Source organism: Dipodomys merriami, unplaced genomic scaffold, assembly GCF_024711535.1.
Source record: "Dipodomys merriami isolate MVZ:Mamm:240054 unplaced genomic scaffold, mDipMer1.0.p SCAF_36, whole genome shotgun sequence".
NCBI lineage: Eukaryota > Metazoa > Chordata > Mammalia > Rodentia > Heteromyidae > Dipodomys > Dipodomys merriami.
Window position 1 is genome coordinate 7,780,593 of NW_027205159.1, and position 21,267 is coordinate 7,801,859.

The 21,267-nt window shown below is 41.5% G+C and overlaps 1 protein-coding gene across 1 annotated transcript in view; it reads right to left on the reverse strand.

Annotated features, from left to right (window-relative positions):
• Positions 1-21,267, reverse strand: part of Uxs1 (UDP-glucuronate decarboxylase 1) — a 92,511-nt gene that overhangs the window by 31,962 nt on the left and 39,282 nt on the right. The window contains exons 6-8 of the mRNA XM_069988629.1: positions 16,179-16,359; positions 4,599-4,703; positions 1,943-2,002 (exon numbers count right to left, since the gene is read on the reverse strand). Coding sequence (XP_069844730.1) covers positions 1,943-2,002; positions 4,599-4,703; positions 16,179-16,359 — 346 coding nt within the window. The remainder of the gene's footprint in view (positions 1-1,942; positions 2,003-4,598; positions 4,704-16,178; positions 16,360-21,267) is intronic.

The following is a 21,267-nucleotide window of genomic DNA, read 5'->3' on the forward strand; positions in this document are numbered from 1 at the left end:
GGCCTTCTGGAGGCAGCAGTAGCAATGCATCCCTGCTCCGCACAGTGAGGCAAGCCTCTGTTGTTGTGGCTTAGGAAAAAGTGAAGTTTTCAGTGCACAGTGGGAGAAAAGGTGAAGACAATGTAGAAGATTGTGCAGATAACTGATCCCAGATCTTTTTCTAGGGAGGTTTGGCATGAGTTGAATAAGCTAGAACCTAAACAGCATGGGATATAAACTTATGGCAGAGGATAAGAAAAAGCTGGGTGTACACATTTGGCTCTCAACAGGCACTGTCTGGACTCTAAAGTTTCCTCACAAAATCACTTTAGAAACCACTTCATATTGTAAAAGTAGAAGTCTCGTAAAAAGTGATTTCCAAGGCAAGTACAGTGGTGCATGCCTACAATCACAGAGCCCAGCAAGCTGAGGGGTGAGGATCATGAGTACCAAACTCAAAAAAAATATAGATAAGTACATAGATAGAGGATGAACAGATTCTGGATACATTTCTCACCATCACCCACTTTACCCACATCTTGTGAGGCTAACGGACTAAACAAATCCGCAAAGAATTAATAATCATTAGTATAAGGCAATGGGTGAATTCTAAAAATTAAACTCTTCAATTCATTTAAGAACCCTAAAGGATACCAAGTTTTATCAAATATGCAAACAATAACTTGGATGAGTGAAGAAGAGGGGAAAAGATGTCTCCATGCCTTTTGGACAGAGAACACAGGTAGAAGGATGCCCTCAACTGGCAGGCACTTCAAAACGGGATTATATACACTGAAGGGGTTGCAAAAAGACAACTATATTTTGTGGGATTTCCCTGTTGCTGTATCTTCCTACATATTTGGTGTTCTTACTTTTAAAAATGTGTCTCTTCTGATTTTACCCTTCTATTACCTCATTCTTTTTTATCAAGAACAAAAAATGTGAAATAGAGAAAATATGCCAGGCAGCACTGGTAGCTCATGTCTGTAATCTTAGCTACTTAGGAGGCTGAGGTCTGAGCATTTCAGTCAGAAGCCAATCCTAGGCAGTAAAGTCTGTGAAAGTCTTATCATCAGTTAACCAGCAAAAAGCCGGAAATACAACTGTGGCTCAAGTATAGTAAAAGCCTTGAGTGAAAAAAGCCAAGCAAGAGTGTTAGGCCCTGACTTTAAGCCCCAGTATTGGGACAAGAAAGAAAAAAAGAGAGATGGGTGGAGTGGGGGGAGGGAGAGGAAGAGAGGAGGATAGAGAGGAAGAGAGAGAGAGAGAGAAAAGGAAGGAAGGGAGGGAAGGAGGGAGGAAGGAAGGAAGGAAGGAAGGAGGAAGGAAGGAAGGAAGGAAGGAAGGAAGGAAGGAAGGAAGGAAGGAAGGAAGGAAGGAAGGAAGGAAGGAAGGAAGGAAGGATACCGCAACTATTATTATGCCAAGGAAGCACTGGCTCCCATTGCATCAACTGAACAATTCTCCCAACCCTGCACCTGGTTGGTGTGGGGATGAATAAGAACCAAGGTAGACTGATAGCTCACTTTTCCATTCCTCCCACAAGTTCCCAAGTGTGAGGTGTACTGGGAAGGATGATGGATGGAGGTTCTGGAGTATACTGAAATTCCCTATTAAGGTTCTCCCAGAAATGTACAACAGATGAGGCAGGCAATCAGCACATGCTTGTCAGAAAGCTCTAAAGGCCACACAACAGCAAGTACTGCTCTTAGTTATAGTGTATGCCAACCAAAGAGGCAAACGCTTTATAGTGAATGTCGTGTCTGGGGAACTTTGAAAGCAGAATAGAAAAATCACTTCTATGGAACCAGGCGTAGTGGAGGAGCTATGTGATTTTGCAGGAGAGTCAGACAGCCATCACACACATCCTGAGCTCTGGTTCCTTCTGTACATAAGCTAAAGGCAAACAGGCTGATGTGACCGTGGAGCACCCCAACCCTCAACAAGAGCCCCACTCACTCACCTCCATAAACTTCTGACGTGGAAGCCAGGAGCAGACGAGCACCCACACGCTTTGCCAGCCCTACGGAAGACAGACACATGAACAGAGAAGCTGCCACGTTCTGTGAACAGCCAAGTTTGTTTTGTGGCCAGTTTGAGCAATGTTTTAATATTAATGGTAGCTGATGATACCCATCAAATTATCTGATCACTGCTATCAGCTTTAAACCATCATCACCATCATAATCATGCAAATCGATCCTCAGAACAGAGTGGTTAGATACATAACTGTCAGTAGCAGGGTCAGAAGAAGAACCTGTTGGTTTGTTAAGGTATGATTTAGGAAAGCTCATGAAATCTCCTTTGCCCCCTATTTTCTTTATTTTTAAAATTTTATTGTAAAGGTGATATACAGATGGGTTATAGTTACATGGGTCAGGCAATGAGTACATTTCCTTTTGGACAGTGTTTCCCCCCTCCCTCATTCTCTCCCAGTTTTTCCCATCCAGTCTCTCTCCCCTCCAAGTTATATAGTTCATTTCCAATAAAGGGTCTGATACCCGTTTTTGCCCTACTGTTTTTGTGCTTTCCCTTCCTCTCCCCAAATTAGATAAATTTACATACATGACCAAGGGTACAGAAATCAAAAACACAGTGACACAAGGGAATAAACCAAAGGGGGGAAAAAAGGAAAGAAGAAAAGAAAACAGAACCTCAAACAGTATGATTAAAAAAAAAAAACCTCTTACTTCCATTTCTTGGAGTTCATTTAAATAAGCATCATTTTATATGATCTTACGTGCAGAGCCACTGAGCCCTAGTGATCCTCTCCTAAAAATACCCTCCTTTGTTCTCCCTGTGTGAACGTTTAGATTGCTGTTTTAATTAATCATGTCCAGGTGTAATTATTTGTCCCTTACTGTCTACTGGGTTCACTTGTAGATTTATAGGCACATTCTAGTTATGACAAATGAGGGAAATCATGCAGCCTATGTTTCTTTGGCTCTGGTTTCCTTTGCTTACTATAATTTTTTCCAAGTCTTTCCATTTCCTTGCAAATGTGTGCCCCTTATTTTCTGACTTTATTTAAATAGACAGAAGGCCCTTCTCACCTTACTTTCCGAAATGGACCACTGACTGCATTCAGAAGGCCCTGAGATCTTCTGCCACTGTCTGGGTAACTCTGAGTACACCCTCCAGCTGCCCTCCAGCTTCCCCATGCACAACACCTTCCCAAAGCAGCTGTGCCCTCCTCCATCCTCTCAAATCTCTTTCCTGACTTGAGAGCACCCCAGATGAGTACTATTTGTGGTAGGTCAAGCAACCAGAGAGTCCTTGAAACTTTCCCGCATTCCCAAAAGATAGAGGTCATTGGTAGACTGAGATAGATACCCAGGACCTTCACTTAAACCTGTGCTGGACTCTGGCTCGCATTCACCCTGCCAGGAGGAAGACACCCAGCTGCCTCCATCACCAAAGGGCAGTCATGGGGGAGGAGGCCAGGAATTAGGGTGAAGAGTGGGAATGGGGGGAAGGACTCAGGAGTACGAGTAACCATCTGGGGAAGGAAGCAGGGAGTCTGAAACATGAACAGCTAGGATGAGAGAAGAGTTGCTAAACAGATCCTCAAGGAAGGGGGTGGGTACCAGATGGAATACTCAGGACACCATCACAGGTATCACTTGCTTCACCCCACATAAGTCTGCATAGTGGGTGCATCACCAGTGTTTTATGGCAGAGACTGTGGTAACACGCTAACAGGATAACTCATTACAGGAGTTCCCTTTAGCAACCGTTTCAACTAGCTATGGTCAATCTCAATTGGAAAATGTTAAATAGAAAAATCCCAGAAAAATTTGAAAGTATTCAAGTGCATACTTTATTGAATAGCATGAACTCTTGTGCTGTTTCAGTCCATCTTGCCTAAGATGTGAAATCAAGTCTTTGCCTAGTATCATCTTACTGTATATGCTACCCACCCATTTGTCAACTCAGTAGCCATCCTGATGACTGACAGACAAGGTATCACAATGCCCAAAGTAGTGATGCTGGTGATTCAGACAGGACAAACAAAAAGTCATCAAGCATTTTCTTCAAGTGGAAAAATAGGAAGAAAAATAAGCTGAGATTATGAAGAGCCTCAGAAAGAACTAATCTAATCTTCATATGGGAGATTGTCAAGACAAAAAAAAAGGAAGAAATGTGTGCCAGTTTTGCTGTTGCACCTCAAGCTGCAGAAGAAACAGCCAGGTGCATAGTAAGTATTCAGTGAAGAGAGAAAAGGTGTCATATTACACTTGGTATAGTCTGAGGTTTGAGGAAAATAGACCCCTGTGCCCAAGGGGAAATTACCCTACCTGTGTTTGGAACTGCTTAAAACACTTAAAGGGTAGCAACATAAGAAAAGAACACCTAGTCAGGTGCTGGTGGCTGTAATCCTATCTATTTGGAAGCTGACATCTGAGGATGAAGGTTTGAAGACAGTTAGAGCAGGAAAAGTCCTTAAGACTCTTAGCTCCAATTAACCAGGAAAAAACAACAACAAAAAAAAAAAAAACAGAAGTAGAGCTGTGGCTCAAGTGGTAGAGTTCCAGCCTTCAGTGAAAAGTCAAAGGAGAATATAGACATTAAGTTAAAGCCTCAATACCAACAAAGAAATGAAAGAAAACAACACTTACCCAACATATTTAATGTCCCAATTGTATTGGTTTTCAGGGTCTTGATGGGATTGTACATGTAGTTTGGAGGGGAGGCTGGAGAAGCCAGATGGTATATTTGATCAACTAAAGGAGGCAGAAAGGAAACATTATTTCCAAGAAAAAAAAAAGGCAGAAAATAATTCTAAACTCTTAGGGGCTGTAAAATAAAAGTGTGAGTTTATATACCATTGAAATTCTAGTTGCTAACATATTGCTCTTTATAGAAACTTACATTTGCAATTAAAAGAACTTTAAACAGAAATAGAAAGTCTAATTATCTGGAAAGAACACATGGTGAAACAGTAATTGGAGTCTGTTTTCCTGTAAGTGAAATCAATGTGATCATGGAGTTGATGGTTTTCTGATGTGTCTGGCCCAGACAAAGCATTCATGTGAGAAAGAAGATTGATTTTTTTAGATCCAGAATTAAATATGACTATCTAAAGTAAATGTTTTTAGCTTATGGAGCAAAGTAGGAAAGAAGAAACACAGAACTATGGGAGACCAGAGCCTTTTCTCATATACTGAAACCAGACCCTGAGGTGATGGTTAGGGAGGATGGATTTAAAGCTGTGCATGGTACAACAACTCTGCACAGCTCCTCTCTTGCACGGGCACTGACTTGAACATTACTACCCAGGTCAGACATGGACTGTACATAGCATAGGCCTGTAGAGATCAGCTTCTCTTTAAATAATGGCAAATAAACATATACAAGAACGCCAATCTTCCAGACAAAGTCTGTGCCATGCCATTCCACTCCAATGTTCTTGGCAGAGCTGAAGACTAAGGGATCAGAAGGTGAGACTGCCAAAATGAATCCTCTTGTTCATCTGGGCAAGCACCTACAGGAAGCTCTGTCTGATCTTCCAGCTCTCCGATGGCTCCCGTCTTCCCAACTTGGGCTAGCTGTTGCCCCCCTTTTACCAGTCATGGGAATACGAGAACTAAGGATGAGGCTGTTGTACCCATACAGAGTCAATCTGGAGCTGCTTCATCAATCCCTGTGCTGCATTTCACCTCCTAAGCATTCAGTACCAAAGCCTAGTTCTCTATGGCAATATTGAGGGTTGTAAAACCTTTAAGAGGAAGGGCCTAGTGTCAGAAGAGAGTTTATCTCTTATGGGACTAGACTAATAGTTGGGAGAGGGGACTGCAATAGAAAGTGAAACTGACCACTCCTAGGTCTTTCTTCCTGTTTTACGTGTGATTTCTGTGTCCATTTCTCAACCTCTCTCTCATACTCTTGTATAACTCCTAGTATATGATGCTAACTTACTAGACAGCCCTCACCAAAAGCCACAATTAGTGTGATGCTCTTGGGCCTTCAGAACCATGCATTAAAACTCCTCTGTTCTTCATACATTACCTTATATCAGGTATACTGTCACAATGACAGAAAAAGAATGACAGTATCTACATGCTCCACTCTGATGAAGATGATGCAACTTTGTATATACCTTTTAAAAAACTAAGACCAAAATACTGACTTGATTTAAGAATAGAAGTCAATGTGAAAAGGGAAGTCTTTATTCAAGAGAACTAAGAAAATACAAAGCTTCTTTCCATGGTTGAGAGTATCAATATGCAAACTCTATTGAAAGGCTCTGCCCAAATAACAGCAAAATCTCATGACTGTTATTCCCCGTTCACCCCGCCAAGTTATTCCAAGTTGACAAACAAAAAGTGAACAAAATTCCTATTATGTGAACTGTGGGTTTACAAGGTAGCTTAAAAAATTAAATCTTATAAAATCTCATAACCCTTAGGCCACTCTGTTTTGGTCCAGCTTATAGAGATGACCAGCATGAGGCTGGGTACTACACTTTGGATCTTAAAAGACCATGCTTGGTCCCCAAGCCATAGTGCTGTTTCTAGAATGTGGATCCTTTGGGGTGGGGGATGGGGGTGCCTAGTAGGAAATCTTAAGATCAGCCAAGCATGCTCTGAAAGGGGAATGGGGAAGTTCATCCCTTCCCTTTCTTAATTTCCTTTCCCTGCTTTGAACTGAATAGTTTTACTCCACCATGCTCTCTCCATGATATGCTGCCTTGCCACAGGCCCAAAAGCAACAGGGCCAACTACCATGGACTAAATCCTTCCAACACTGTGAGCCCAAATAAATCTTTCCTGTTTTAAAATGGAGTAAGTCCAGTGTTTATTACAGTAACAGAAAGCTGATTAGGGTCAGTTTCTGCACATAGGAGAAAAACTTCCATGACTATTGGAGAATGTGGAAGAAGGTCAATCAGAGATAGGCACAGAATCTCTTTCTCAAATGTGTCTGCACACCTACTGATAACCTAGAGCAGACAGCCTCCAAGTCCAAGTCAAACCTTCCATAGACGTCTAGAGCTGAGTGTAACACCAGCAAACTCGAAGTGATAAGACCAGAAGCTTTTACCCATCCGCATTACAGAAGAGGAGAATTTCTGCTCTTGAAAATGGGACCTCCCTTCATTCCTCAGACAATGCATGCTCAAGTGAATGGGCTACGATCACACAGAACTAATCAGTCAGCCTCATTTTTACCATTTTTTCAGCAGGGAAAGACAAACGAGTGCAATAAGAGTAGGAAGGGAAAGTGTGTTGAGAGTGACTGCCTGGTATTTCTCAGATGAGAAACAACACCATGCTTCTCTCCTTTCCCATCACTCTACCCATAGGCTCTCTTTACCAAGGATCAACACTAACAAGTCTACTGTCCCTTGCTAGAAGAAAATCCTTCTGACCCCTGGCCATCTATGCTGCTACCTCAGTGATTTTGCTGCTTTGTTAACAAATTCAAGTCAGTATCCAACAAGTTTACTGAGCACAGCATAACGCACTTCTTCCTATCTCCATATAACTATGAGTACAGGAAGGGCAGCACTCTCCCCCACCCCTGCCCAAGGAGCTCTTGAAAGTACAGTCCTGAGCCTACAGGATCCCACTTCACTACCTCTCAGTGAGCCCAGAAACAAATACTCCATCTCTCATTTGAGCTCTGGCCTGGGCCTCTAGGACCAGGCATGAGTTAGCTGAGTGAAGAGATGAGCTGCTTTATAAACTGGAGCTTTTTCATCCTCAAAGACTTCTTGTTTTCCCATCTCACATTCAGTCCAAATGCTGTCCTGGAGATCTATCAAATGTCCCACAATAGTATGCCATGACCTTTGTGTAAGTAGAACTCTAAAAACACTATGAAAATCCAGGTTCTCCTTAGCCCCTCCTCCCTGGCCAATGGGCTCTGTTATGCTGACGACAGTAGCTTTAGCTCCTCACCTAAAAAGGGCACTGTTCAGAGTCTGTTGACTTAATTAATCTGGTAAGGAATCATAGAAGGGGGGGAAGAGGGACTTCAGAGCAGGGATAAACAAAGAGGAATGTGAGATGCCACAAGCGATATTAATAACAACTAGCTCTGGAATGTAAATAAAGCTGAACGTTAATCATAATCCAGAGAAAAGCCCTCAGCACATTTCAACCACGTAGTTCAAAGAACAGGAAAAACGAATGTGACATTCAAAAGCTCAAGTTAGGGGTCAAGAGAGACAGCCAATGTGAAAAGGCACGGCTACTCACTTGATGGACACACAGTGCCTCTGGCTGCGGACTGCCCCGTGACCAGGCCATGACCCTCTCACATTTACAAGGCTGTGACCTCAGCAAGAAAGGGGAGCCTTAGGAAATGAGCTCCCATTAATTGTCACCAGCACTCTTCCCAGAAGGTGGCATGTGCCTTTAAGTTGGGAAGAGGGGCTGGCTTGGCCTTCCTGGGTTCTGGAGTAGGACACACCACCAGCACCACAGTGGAGGAGATTCCTGTAGCTTCTCCAGGAAGATTTCACTGGAACCTACTAATGCCATGTATCTGGAAAAGGCAAAGTCATCACTGAAATCTAACACTTAAGATGATCCCAAACCACTATCCAAAAGCCCTCAAAGAAATTAGGCAACATCTTCCACGAGGGGAAAATCCACACAGGAACCAACCTGTGAGTTGTTTCCACCCTCTGCTCTCACCATTGTCTCTTCTGAGGTTCTGGCCTCCTAGGTGCCTCAAGGCTCTTCCTTGAGAGTCCTACTTATGCCCTAAGAAGAGCTCCTAGAGGATTTATAGCAAGGCTCTTCCAATTCTATGTTCCAAATGCACATGAAATACTATAACTTGCTATAGAATTCTCTTTTGCATACTTCACGGATCATATACCCAACCAACTTAACCAACCATGGATCAAAAGTATTCCCAAAATTGCATCTGTGCTGAACATCTGTAGACCCTTTTTCTTGTGACTCTTTTTTTCTTGTTTACTCTTGTTTTCTTGTTACCCTCAACAATGAAGTATAACAGCTATTTACACAGAATTTATGTTGTATGAGGTCCTGTAAATCACTTCACAGAATTTAGTTTACAGAAAGACCTGTGTAAGCTTTACAGAAATGCTATAACAGTATACAGAAGACACTTGCTGCACAACAGAGGTCACTCTATAGGATGAAGCTCCACATATAACCCTAATCCTTGTCCCTTGGTAACAGGATTTATGACAGGAAACAGATTTCAGAGGATTCAGTACTTTTGAAATCTCTGTCAACAAGAAGATCAGAGGAACTTTTGCCGTGGTTTTCATAAAATATTATTTGCGTACTGTGAGGACTGAACATGCCAGACAGAAATCTGGCTTAGCCCCAGGCCTGGGGTTATCCAGAGGTTCACTGTCCCCTGACACCACCACAGAGAGGGAGGTCTCCTGTGCTCTGCAGGAAACCCCTCCGGCTCCAAATTAAACAGATGAGACCTCTGAGCACTGCTGCTTCTGTAGCTGATATTTATTTACATTCTCCACATACGTTGAGATGGAAATTTGCAAGTTATAATTCAACAGAAAGACTCTCATCAAAGCAACATACCTCAAATGTCTACATAAACATGACCAGGATCTCCTTGGCAATCAGTTTCCCTGCACATTTTCACAGTGGGCACCCGGGACAGGAGAGGGGCTCTCTTGTTATTCCTGTCCTGGAATCCTTGCTTAACATCTTCTTATAAGATTTAAGCATCAGATAAAAGGTTTGTAAGACAAAGGGCTTTGTGCCCCAGTTTCCTCATCTGTGAAAATGATAACTGCTTGCCTCACAGGAGTCCTAAGTGAGCTGAATCTGTATCAAAGACAGGTTAAATGGTGTCTGGAATGCCAGAAGCATTCATTAAGTGCTCCACAGGTCATTCAGAGGATGGTTCAGGATGCTGAAAATAACCTTTGATTGTTTCATAAACTCTTCTACACAGTACTGTAGTTCCAGGAATTGAAACTGCTGTGTTTGTCTGATCCCCGCAGAAATGCTGATGCCAAAAGTTCCTGTCTGTGCCAAATACAGTTGGCTCACACCTATAATTTAGCTATTCAAGAGGTTGAGATCTGATAATCATGGTTCAAAGCAGCCTGGGCAGAAAGAGTCCATGAGTCTGCAATCAAACAGGAAAAAACTGGAAGTGGAGCTGGGGCTCAGGTGGTGGATTGCCAGCCTTGAGCAAAAAAAGCTAAGGGATAGCGCCCAAGCCCTGAGTTCAAGTCTCAGCCTGAGGATGCATGTGTGTGCACGTGTGTGCATGAGTGCGCGTGTGCGCACACACACACACACACACACACACACACACACACACACACACACAGATTCTTATTCATACAGATCATGATAAAGCTTTCCAGGGCAGTGAGGCTAAAGGCATAAAAGCTTAGATAAGTACCCTGTGATCACAAGGACAGAGACCCAGTCTTCCCAAGAGTATCTGATAGCCTCAAGCTGCATGGTACTATATCCATAGGGAACTTTGTACTAAGTACTGTTGCGGGGGGGGGGGGGGGGGGAATGTGTCAGTGGAGAGAAGTAGTATGGCCACATAAAAGAAATGAACCAGCTGCCAAAAAATGAAGTAGTTGTGCACATATGACATAGAAAAATTACCAGATCTAGTAGGTGCAAAAAATAAGATGAGACAGGTTAGCGGGAGACTTCTCACAGTATAAATTTTTAATTTCTTGAAGTTAGTTATAAAACTACATTGCTAGGGCTGGGAAGGTGGCTCAGTGGTAGAGCGCTTGCCTTACATGCATGAGGCCCTGGGTTCGATTCCTCAGCACCACATAAGCAAAAAGAAAAAAGCTGGAAGTGGCGCTGTGGCTCAAGTGGTAGAGCGCTAGCCTTGAGCTGAAGAGCTGAGGGACAGCGCCCAGGCCCAGAGTTCAGGCCCCATGACCAGACCAAAAAAAAAAAAAAAAAAACTACATTGCTGTTAAACAGGTTTTTACTTTTTAGAAAATCTCATTTAGAAAATGAATCAGGGCTGGGAAGGTGGCTCAGTGGTAGAGCGTTTGCCTTGCGTTCATGAGGCCCTGGGTTCGATTCCTCAGCATCACATAAGCAAAAAGAAAAAAGCCAGAAGTGGCGCTGTGGCTCAAGTGGTAGAGTGCTAGCCTTGAGCTGAAGAGCTGAGGGACAGCACCCAGGCCCAGAGTTCAGTCCCCACGACTGGACCAAAAAAAAAAGAAAATGAATCAAATGTTGCTAGAAGCTGGTGGCTCACACTTGTAATCGTAGCTACTCAGGAGGCTGAGATCTGAGGATCATGGTTCAAAGCCACCTGGGTAGGAAAGTCCATGAGATTCTTATCTCCAATAAACTATCAGAAAAGCCCGAAGTGGCGCTGTAGCTGGTAGCCTTGAGCTGAAGAGCTGAGGGACAGCACCCAGGGCCAGAGTTCAAGCCCCATGACTGACCAAAACAAAACAGAAAATGAACCAAATGTTAACATAGGATTATTTTTAAACAGGAGAGTAAGGATAATCTTGTTTGCCTTCCTATTCTTTTCCAAGTTTCCTTTAACACACACACACACACACACACACACACACACACACACACACACACACACACACACACACACACACACACACACACACACACACATATTTTTCTTCATTACCAGGAAAGAATATTCTTTTGAAAAGAGAAAAAATTAAAGACTCTCTTACATCACGTTCTTTATCAAAAAAATTTAATTCCTGCATTTAGTTTCAAGTGTATTAAATCCTAGAGATTTTTTTTCTTTAGCACATGCTGTGTAGATGCATGTTGCTTAATCTTTTCAGCATGTTGTGGTGTCTAAGCTCTTTCTTTTTTTTTCTTTTTTGTCAGTCATGGGGCTTGAACTCTAGGCTTGGGTGCTGTCCCTATGCTCTTCAGCTCAAGGCAAGCACTCTACCATTTGAGCCACAGCATCACTTCCAGTTTTCTAGTGATTTATTGGAGAAGTCTCACAGAGTTTCCTGTCCAGGCTGGCTTTGAACCATGATCCTCAGATCTCAGCCTCCTGAGTAGCTAGGATTATAGGCGTGAGCCACCGGTGCCCAGCTCGTCCGAGCTCTTTCCGCTGCTGGTTTCTAAATTCATATCACTGTGGTGACACTTTGCATACTCCATGGTTTTATTCTTCCAGGTTTGTTGAGATATGTATAGACCTGGAAACGCTCAACCTTGCTGGATGTCCTAAGGGAGCATGAGAAGAATGAGCTTTCTGTTGTGGGATATAGCAGAGTGTGGGGTGCAGAGTGAAGAGGTGAGACCCAGGGACAGAAAGGGAAAGGCTTTATCAATCCATGGAAAACCCCAACACTAGGGCTGGGCACATGGGTTTAAAACTAAGGGGGAGGAATACCTTATGCTCTTCCAACATATATGACAACTGGGGGAATTTAATAATCTGAGCAGAGGATGAAAAATGCTGGGCATTTACTGTATGTATGTGTGTGCACATGTTGTATGTGTGCCCATGCATGTCCTATGTGTAGATTACAGATTAGCAGTGGAAATGGCTGAGTGTAGCTTTGGTGTCAAAGCTCAGAGCTAAAGAATGTAATTTATTTATGAACACAGCATTTTTACTATGTTTTAGTTTCTGGTACTAAAGTTATATCATCAGTAATTTCATGCTAGAATATATGTTTATTGCCAAGTAAAAAACAAAAAACCACAGTGAGAGGGAAACCTATCATTTGAGGAGCAGGTACTGTGCTAAACCTCTGTGGTCTTTTTCTACTGCTGCTCCAACAAATATAGAGGTTTAAAAACTAGGAAACTTAACTGGACAACAGTGGCTTACACTTATAATTCTAACTACTCAGGAGGGTAAGATCTGAGGAGGATGACAGCTCAAAGACAGCTGGGGTAGGAAAGTCCATTAGACTTTTATCTCCAATTAACAATCAAAATCTAGAAATGGAGTTGTGACTCAAGTGGTAGAGCACTAGCCTTCAGCAAAAAAGGTAAGGGATAATACCCAGACGAGATCAAGCCTACTGGTGCGTGTGCATGCACACACAAACACATACACACACACAATCCCAGGAACCAGCTGGGTACCGGTGGCTCACGCCTGTAATCCTAGCTACTCAGAACGCTGAGATCTGAGGATCGCGGTTCAAAGCCAGCTTGGGCAGGAAAGCCCATGAGACTCTTATCTAAACTACTAAAAAACTGGAAGTGGCACTGTGGCTCAAGCAGTAGAGCACTCACCTTGAGCTGAAGAGCTGAGGGACAACGCCTAAGCCTAGAGTTCAAGCCCCACGACTGACCAAAAAAAAAAAAAAAAAAAAATCCCAGGAACCTATAATCTGCCAGTTGTGCAGGTCAAAGGTCAGGCCCAGAATAGCTCAACTGGCTAGCTGTTCTGCTTCTGTCAAGCTGAGATGAAGGTGTTGCCTCTGATCATTTCTTTCTTCTCAGGCTGATGCAGGATACTGAAAACTCAGTTCTAAGAGGTCTTATGCCAGCTGGCTGCAGAGGCTGGGAGGCTTCAATGTCGGCTGGCAGTGGTGAGTTAAGTCTCTCTCTACTGCAAGTCTTCCAAGCCTTCCCTCTGCCTAGAGTCCTCAGAGCAGCTCCTCCAAATGCCTTATTTTTCCACTTTCTTTTTCTGCTTCTACAGGGTTAGGTGATTGATTAGGACTAGCATAATCTCTACTATGGCCAGCTTGCTTATAATCTCTCCTGTACCAGCAAAAGTCATTCTCAGCATGTAAGTGGGATCTCTCAGAACTGTACCTCTCAGAGCCTGTCACAGTGCCTCAGCTGACCTACAGGACTCCAGAGGGAAGAGAGTCATTGGATTCATTATCTATCTAGATAAGCTGTTTTACTTTATAAAATCTACAGACTAATTCCAAAATAAAATTCAAGTTGATTAAATAATTAAGTGCTCAACAATAAGGGGCGGGGTTGTGTGTGGGGGACAATCAACCAACTAACCAACACAAAAACACCATGGCTTTTTAAAATGTAAACTTAGATCACATGTTCATTCATCTACTCTTGGGATCGTTACAGCATAAAGGACACAGATGAAATAGTAAAGAGAAAATGAGCAGATGAGACTATATTTACAAATTAAATTTTCAGTAGAATTCGGAAAATACAAAAGCTAGATTGGGGGAAATGCTAAATCACAGCCCAGAGGCCAAGATTTCTAGTATGAATCATGCTCCCCATTAAAGAATTAAAAAGCAGGAAAATGTTGAAGTAAACAAGAGTAAGTTTATTTGAAAGTGAAAGAAAAGCTATGAAAACAGCAAGCCCCCAGAGAGAGGCCTCAAAGAGGAGTCCAATGGAGTCATCTAGGAGGGCAGTTTTCATAGTATAGGTCTCCTCCCGTATCTCCTCCCCTTGGGCTTTTCACATTGTGTATAATTTGTATTTTGACTCTTATATGGAGGAACCAAAATTCAGACCAAGGTATTTATTTTTTTTTAAAGTCACGGAGAACTTTAAACAAGACTAAATAAACCATGGTACAGCTATACAATAAAAACTGCTCAGCTCAGGGATAACTCTTGACAGGTCACGACATTCTTAAGGACAAGGGAAAATGGTCTTACTTTGGTTATGTTAAGGAAAAGCACCGCCTGCACTGTATACCAGCAGGAGGCAACGAGCTTGGAGGCCCAGAGTTAGTTATGCAAGGCTGAATTCCAACTCTTGCCATTAATAGTTCCCAGACTTTGGAGAGGTCCAACCCAATTCTAATTCCAGAGGCAAGTTACCCGGTGGCAAGTCTCATCAGTACACCTCACAGAATTTCAGGGGAAGGAGATCTGTGAAGGTGAATATGTTTCTGTGGTTGATGTGACTAACATACCACACAGTAAGTGGTTTAAAATACGAATCATTTATTCTCAAACAAGTCTAAAAACCAAAAGTTTGAACGCAAGTGTTGGCCAGCCATATTTTCTCCAAAGGAAAGCTCCAAGGAAGAGTCCTTCCTTGCTTCTGCCTAGCTTTCCTCCACCTGGGGCTGCCCAGCTACCTGTTTATGGGTCATCACAGAAACATAGCATGTTCTCAGTATGCCTGCATCTTCTCTAATTCTGTCATAAGAACTGTTATCACTGAAATCACAACCTACCCTAGAAATCCAAGTAAAACCCATGGGGAGATTCTGAATCATCTAAGCCCTATTTTCCATATGAGGACACATGAAAAGGTTCTGGGGATTAATTACGATGTGGATAAATCTTTTGGGGACCCAAACTCAACCATGCCAAAACATAATTCTTTTAAAGTAGCATTTACTAAAGGGCTTTAAACACAACTGAAATATCATAATTAACTCATCATCTCTGGAAGCCAGCTATCTGCTACTTAAACAAAACACCTCAGATAAAATAAGTTTTTAAGAGAAAAGGGTTATTCTGGTAACAGTTCTAGAGATTCCCCTTCAAAATCAGAAGGCTCCATGATTTGGGCCTCTGGCAAAGGCAACAGTCAAAGCAGGAGTATGTGGTACAGCAAAGACCTGCAATCTCCCTTAAAAGCATATCCCCAATAACCTAAGGACCTCCAATAGGGCTTCAACAACCTTCAATTGTACCACTTTAACACAAAGAATTCTTGGCAACATTCAAGATCCAAACTGTAACATTAGTCTACAAGTCAGCTAACTTACTATAAGAGGGACGAGTCATAGGGAAGTAGCTCAGGTATTGCCTTGTTCAGGCAACAGGGATTGTCTTAATTGGCTCAGCATGCCGCAACCTAGTATCAGAGCATGGGTGGCAAGTCAACCGTGGTTTCTCACAGTTGTACAGGCTGGGAGTCCAAGATGATGACGGGATTGGCATAGTCAGTATATGCAAGGACCTACTTCCTGGTTTATAACTGGTCCCTTCTCACATGTCCTTGCATGGAGGAATGGGCAAGCTGCTCTCTGAGCCTATCTTCTGATCCCACCTGTGCGGGCTGATCTAATCACCCACTCACCATCTAATACCATCACCTTGGGATGAGGATTTCAATAAACAAATGTAGGGAGCGCATAAACAAACAAATGTGCAGCACACCAATCCTACCTCAATAGATTCAAGAAGTTTAAAACTAGGGGAGCCATGTTGCCCTGAAGACAGACACATGGTAATAAGCACTCTTACAATCGTAACGTTCAGTGTGTGGCCAAGTCAGACAAACCCTCTGGGACTGCACTCTAAAGAGCACCCCCACTCTACATGATGCCGTGTTTTCTCTCACCTTCAATGTAGAGAGGCTCTACCACATCATGGTTAATCAGCTCAAAGTTCTCATGGCCAATCCAGTGCTCCACATTTCTCTTCCTGCCTGTGAAAAAGTTGTCCACCACAGTCACCTCATGGCCATCCATCATGAGTTTGTCAGTCAGATGGGAGCCCACGAACCCTGCACCTCCAGTGATCTGTATTGGGAAGATGGGTGTAAAACACCCCCAGAAATAGCAGGTCAGAATGTTCAAGAGGAAGTGTACTCATTACCTCACTCATGTAACTGTAACCCTCTGTATAGTATCTTTACAATAAAAAAATAAAAACAAAAAACAAAAAAAAACATAGCTTCCTTTGAAGGGAAAAGTAGTGGCTTTCTTGGTGAACCAGTCCTTTGGTGTGGCTTTGGGAGTCATTCCTAGAGTTCAGTTTAGAGTCTGTTCTTTCAACACTCCCAACAAAAATCAATCACCTATAATAAATTCCTCCTGATTCAATGAAAAAAAAAAAATAGCAGGTCAGAACACAGTCATGATAGATACCATGGAGATGCAACTATGGCACAAGTACAGCTTAAACTTTGGAAGCAGATAAGGAAGAAGGCAAAGATTTCAGGCAGCATTATCATTTTCCCTCCTCAGCAAAGAATGGTACTATCTGTAAACTTCTAAGCAGTGTGCCATTTAAATTATTATTTGGGGAAAGATATAAAAAAAGCTGCAGTTACAGGATTCAAAATGACTTCATAGGGAGTTTTACATTACTAAACACATCTGGCATTATAACAGATGAGCTATTCAACATCCTTTACAGTCCACCCAAAGATGTGGGTTCCATGTCTATGTCCACCTGACCAAGCAAAGACTGAAAACACAGTTGCAGCTCTGTATTGAACATATACTTTTCTCTCCTTGGCATTATTCACTAAACAATGTCACAACTACCAGTTGATGTTTACATTGTACTAGATTAGATAATTGAGAGATGATTTAACATATGTAGGAGCATGGGTTCTACAAATAGCATGCCCGTTTATCTAAGGGTCTTGAGCATCCTTGGATTTTGTTAGCCCCTCCTGGCACCCTCCGAAGGGTACCAAGGGACAATTATGTATCATTCTAATCCTATAACTGAAAACTTCTTAGAATTACTTTATCTTTAAAAAGTGATGAGAAAGGACCAGGTGCTGGTGATGTAAGCCTATAATCCTAGGTAATCGGGAGGTTGGGATCTGAGAATCAAAGTTCAAAGCCATCCCAGGGAGGGAAGTCTTTGAGACTCCTATCTCTAGACACAAAAAAGCCAGAAGTAGAGGTGTGGCTCAAGTTGTTGAGAGCTAGCACACAAAAAAAAGCTTGTTTATTAACAAGCAAAATACAAAGAATTGATAAATTACTAAAACAGGATATTAATCTTACAACAAACATTCTAGCTTTTTACTAATAGTAAGAAGACATTTATTCTCCTAAAACTGACAGTATATAAACCTCTAGTTTTGTGGTTTTGTTTGGTTTTGTCTCAAGATAACTATATTTATTTGCAGCTTGAACAATATGATAGAGAAGGAGATGCTGAAACTGCTACTTTGTGTTGGCAAATTCAAAACAAGGAAAAGTTTCCATGTTAAGTTATCAAAGAGACTGTCAGTTTTGTATAGGACTTTAAAAATGTCTGGTGTTTATTGAGATAATAATGGAAGATGGAAATCTAGGACAGAAAATTGAATAATTCAGGCATTTTTTGATTGATTTATTTTTATCCTGATAACCTAACTATTGGTGAGGGCGGACTATAAAAGTCACCTACTATTCAAGAATACATTAGCAAAATTTTCAAGCATATTTTGAAATAAGTATTTAGAGATAAATGTATGTGCCACATAAGATTAAAAACATTGAAATTGTTTTTTCATAAACCTCCTGTTAAATTAAAATCTCACAGTGTGATATGTGCCACAGGTGTAAGAAAGTAAAGCAACCTGGGGAAAATAGAGGTAATGGTAGGTAGGCCTTGAGAAGAACTGTTTGATCAACTACCAGAGATAGTTACATGTGAGCTAAGAAAAATACCCATAGCACAGTAGAAAGTCCAGTCCTGATGTTTACTGGCTAGCAATCAGCTCAAGAGCATTGTTTTGCAAAGCCCTTTCTTGGGTTGAGAAGTTGACTTCTTGACTAAGATCCTCAGATCAAGCACTGGTTTTGACAGAATAAACCCACTTTCTTCCTACCTACATGCTCTTTTCACGCTCTGTAAATCTGTCTCACCTGTGTTTCATCCTAACCTTCCTAACAGCTAGTCTTGATGTGACTTCTTCCCAGGAATTTATAGAGTGGAAGCTTGGTCCTGAGCGTAATGATGTATCTTTAATGAATCTTTAAGACCCTATGTCACTGAAGATGCTCCTTTTTGTTTTTTTTTAATTGTTATTATAAAGGTGATGTACAGAGGGGTTCCAGTTTCATGGAAGGGATTAATGTAGTCCTCATTTCTCATGAAAGAAGAGGAAAAAAAAAGAGAAAGAGAGAGCGAGAGCGAGAGACAGACAGACAGACAGACAGACAGACAGACAGACAGACAGACAGACAGAGTGTCATCATAGAACAGCAAGTCTAGACTCTTCCTACTCTCTGGCTTTCTCCTTGCCTTTTGAATTTCCCTACATACACACAGTCCCACAATGATGTCCTCCACCAGGATGTCCTCTCCACAGGCCAAAGAGATGAGGCTGTCCAACCTTGGATTTTCAGTCTCTCAAACTACAAGCTAATTATTTTTTCTTTATTAAATGCCCATATCCAGGTATTTCGTTGCATCAATATACCTACATTCTACCTGTATGCCTAAAACAATGATTATGAAAAAAGATTTTTGGGAAAATATTGGAATTTCAAATGTGACACACCACTAGTCATGAGATTTCATTTTAACTTCTTCCTGTTGCCAATTTAAATGATGTCAATGGTTTTTAAAATAAAAACAATTATAATTACTTAACAAGACATTCTCTATTGTAACTCCATATATCTATATGCAAATGTTTCTGAAAGTAAGATTTCTATGGCACATAACATTATTTCTACATCAAGTCCAAGCTGGCAGAAATGCAGGTGTTTAAATCATACATAATCTCCTCTAACATTTTAATGGTTTGAGCAGGGATATCAAGTTGTTCAATGCCTTTAAGCCTTTACTGAAATACAATGGAATTAGTTGAGGTTATTCTGTGAAATGAATATATATATTCACTTATTAAATGAATATATACATACATGTAAATATGTGTATATATATGCTTTTCTATTAAAAAAATGTAAGGATTTATGTACCATAGTGAGATGCTAGAGAGTTATAATTATTTTCCTAATCAATTTTACTCTGTGATCAAGATTTTCAAATGGAAGCAAAACCAAGGGAGCTTCAGCTCTTTTAAAACTTCCTAAGGAACACTAATCACCAAATCCAAGTATATTCTTTGGATAACAAGGAGGAGCTAACGCCTAGGAGACAGTAAAAGAAAAGACAAAGAAGCTGAAATGGATTAGAATTTATTTAGCATTACACCACTTTGAACATGGAGGTTCAAAAAGGCTTTAAGTTTTAGCGCCAAGATGGGAGACTGGCACTAAATGACTGAGACATGCTGAACCTATATATGGCAGATGAAAGAAAAACACTAAGTGTACTGTGTAATGTGTAGAGAGAATTAATTCTACATGTGGCACTGACAGGAAGACATGCTACCGAGAAACAACTGGCAAGATAGTATTGTGTTCACAAACTTGTGCTTCAGGACAAACGTGTTCTCAAACTTCACACAGCAGAAATGTAATTCCCAGTAACACCGTTCTAAGAGAAGGAGTCTAATGAGAGCAGATTAGGTTATTAAGTCTCTGCCCTTATGGCTGTGAGACTTGATTCCTTATTTTTAAAAAAAGTTACATGCCTCTCTGTTTCTCGATTGTCCCTATTTGCCCTTCTGTCAAGTACAATGTAGCAAGAAAGCCATGGACAGATGCCAGCACCTTGATCTTGAACTTCCCAGTCTCCAGAACCAAGAGCAGTGAGAAGAGTCATGTTCGTTATAAGTTACCCAGTCTGTGGCATTCTGTACAACAGCATTAGAGGACCAAGACAACTGGCAACAGATCTTGTGATCAACGTGACACATGGCAACGAACAGATTAGGAAGATTAACTTTGCTACTTAAGACACTAATCTATTTCTAAATCCATGCTCAAATGTACACATATTTTTGATACAAGAATAACCTCAGAAAGTAGGCATACTGCCAAGAAAGAAGAGAAAGAGGGAGGGAATAGGAAGAGAGGGAGGGAGAGAAAAAGGGAGAAGGGAGGGAAAGAAAGTAGGAGGGAGATGGAGAAGGGAGAAAGGAAGGGGAAAGGAGGAAAGGAGGAAAGGAAAGGGGGAGGGGAGGGAAAAGGAAGAGAAAAAAAAGGAAGATGTAATCAGTCAGCAATTAAAAAGATATATTGTGAAACCAGGAGCTGGTGGCGCACATTTATAATCATAGCAACTCCAAAAGCTAAACTCTGAGGAATGTAGTTCAAAGCCAGCCCAGGCAAGAGAGTCTTATCTCCAATTTACCAACAAAATGGTGAAAATAGTCTATGGCTCAAGAGGTAGAGCACCAGATTGGAAAATGCTAAGGGTCAACGCTCAGGCCAAGTTCAAGCTACAGTACTGGTCCAAAAGCAAAACAAAAGCCCCCGCCCCATCCGAACAAATCAACACCAAAAGAAACATCTATATAGTAATCCTATGTTTAGCTTTTAGAAGAAGTGGAAAATTTCTAGAACAGTATTTTTAACCTTTTCTGGTTTTAAGATCATTTTAATGAATACTTTGTGGTTTCCTTGGCTAACAGTTTTCTCACTAAACAACACAAATTCATGGCGGGGGGGGGGTGAGGGGGAACTATTAAACTTTTATGTAGTAAACTGTCTGAAGAGATTGAACTGTTTCGTGATTTATTTTTTTATTTATTTAATTAATTAATTTATTTTTGGTGTGATCATGGGCCTGAACTCTGGGCCTGGGCGCTGTCCCTCAGCTCTTCAGCTCAAGGCTAGTGCTCTACC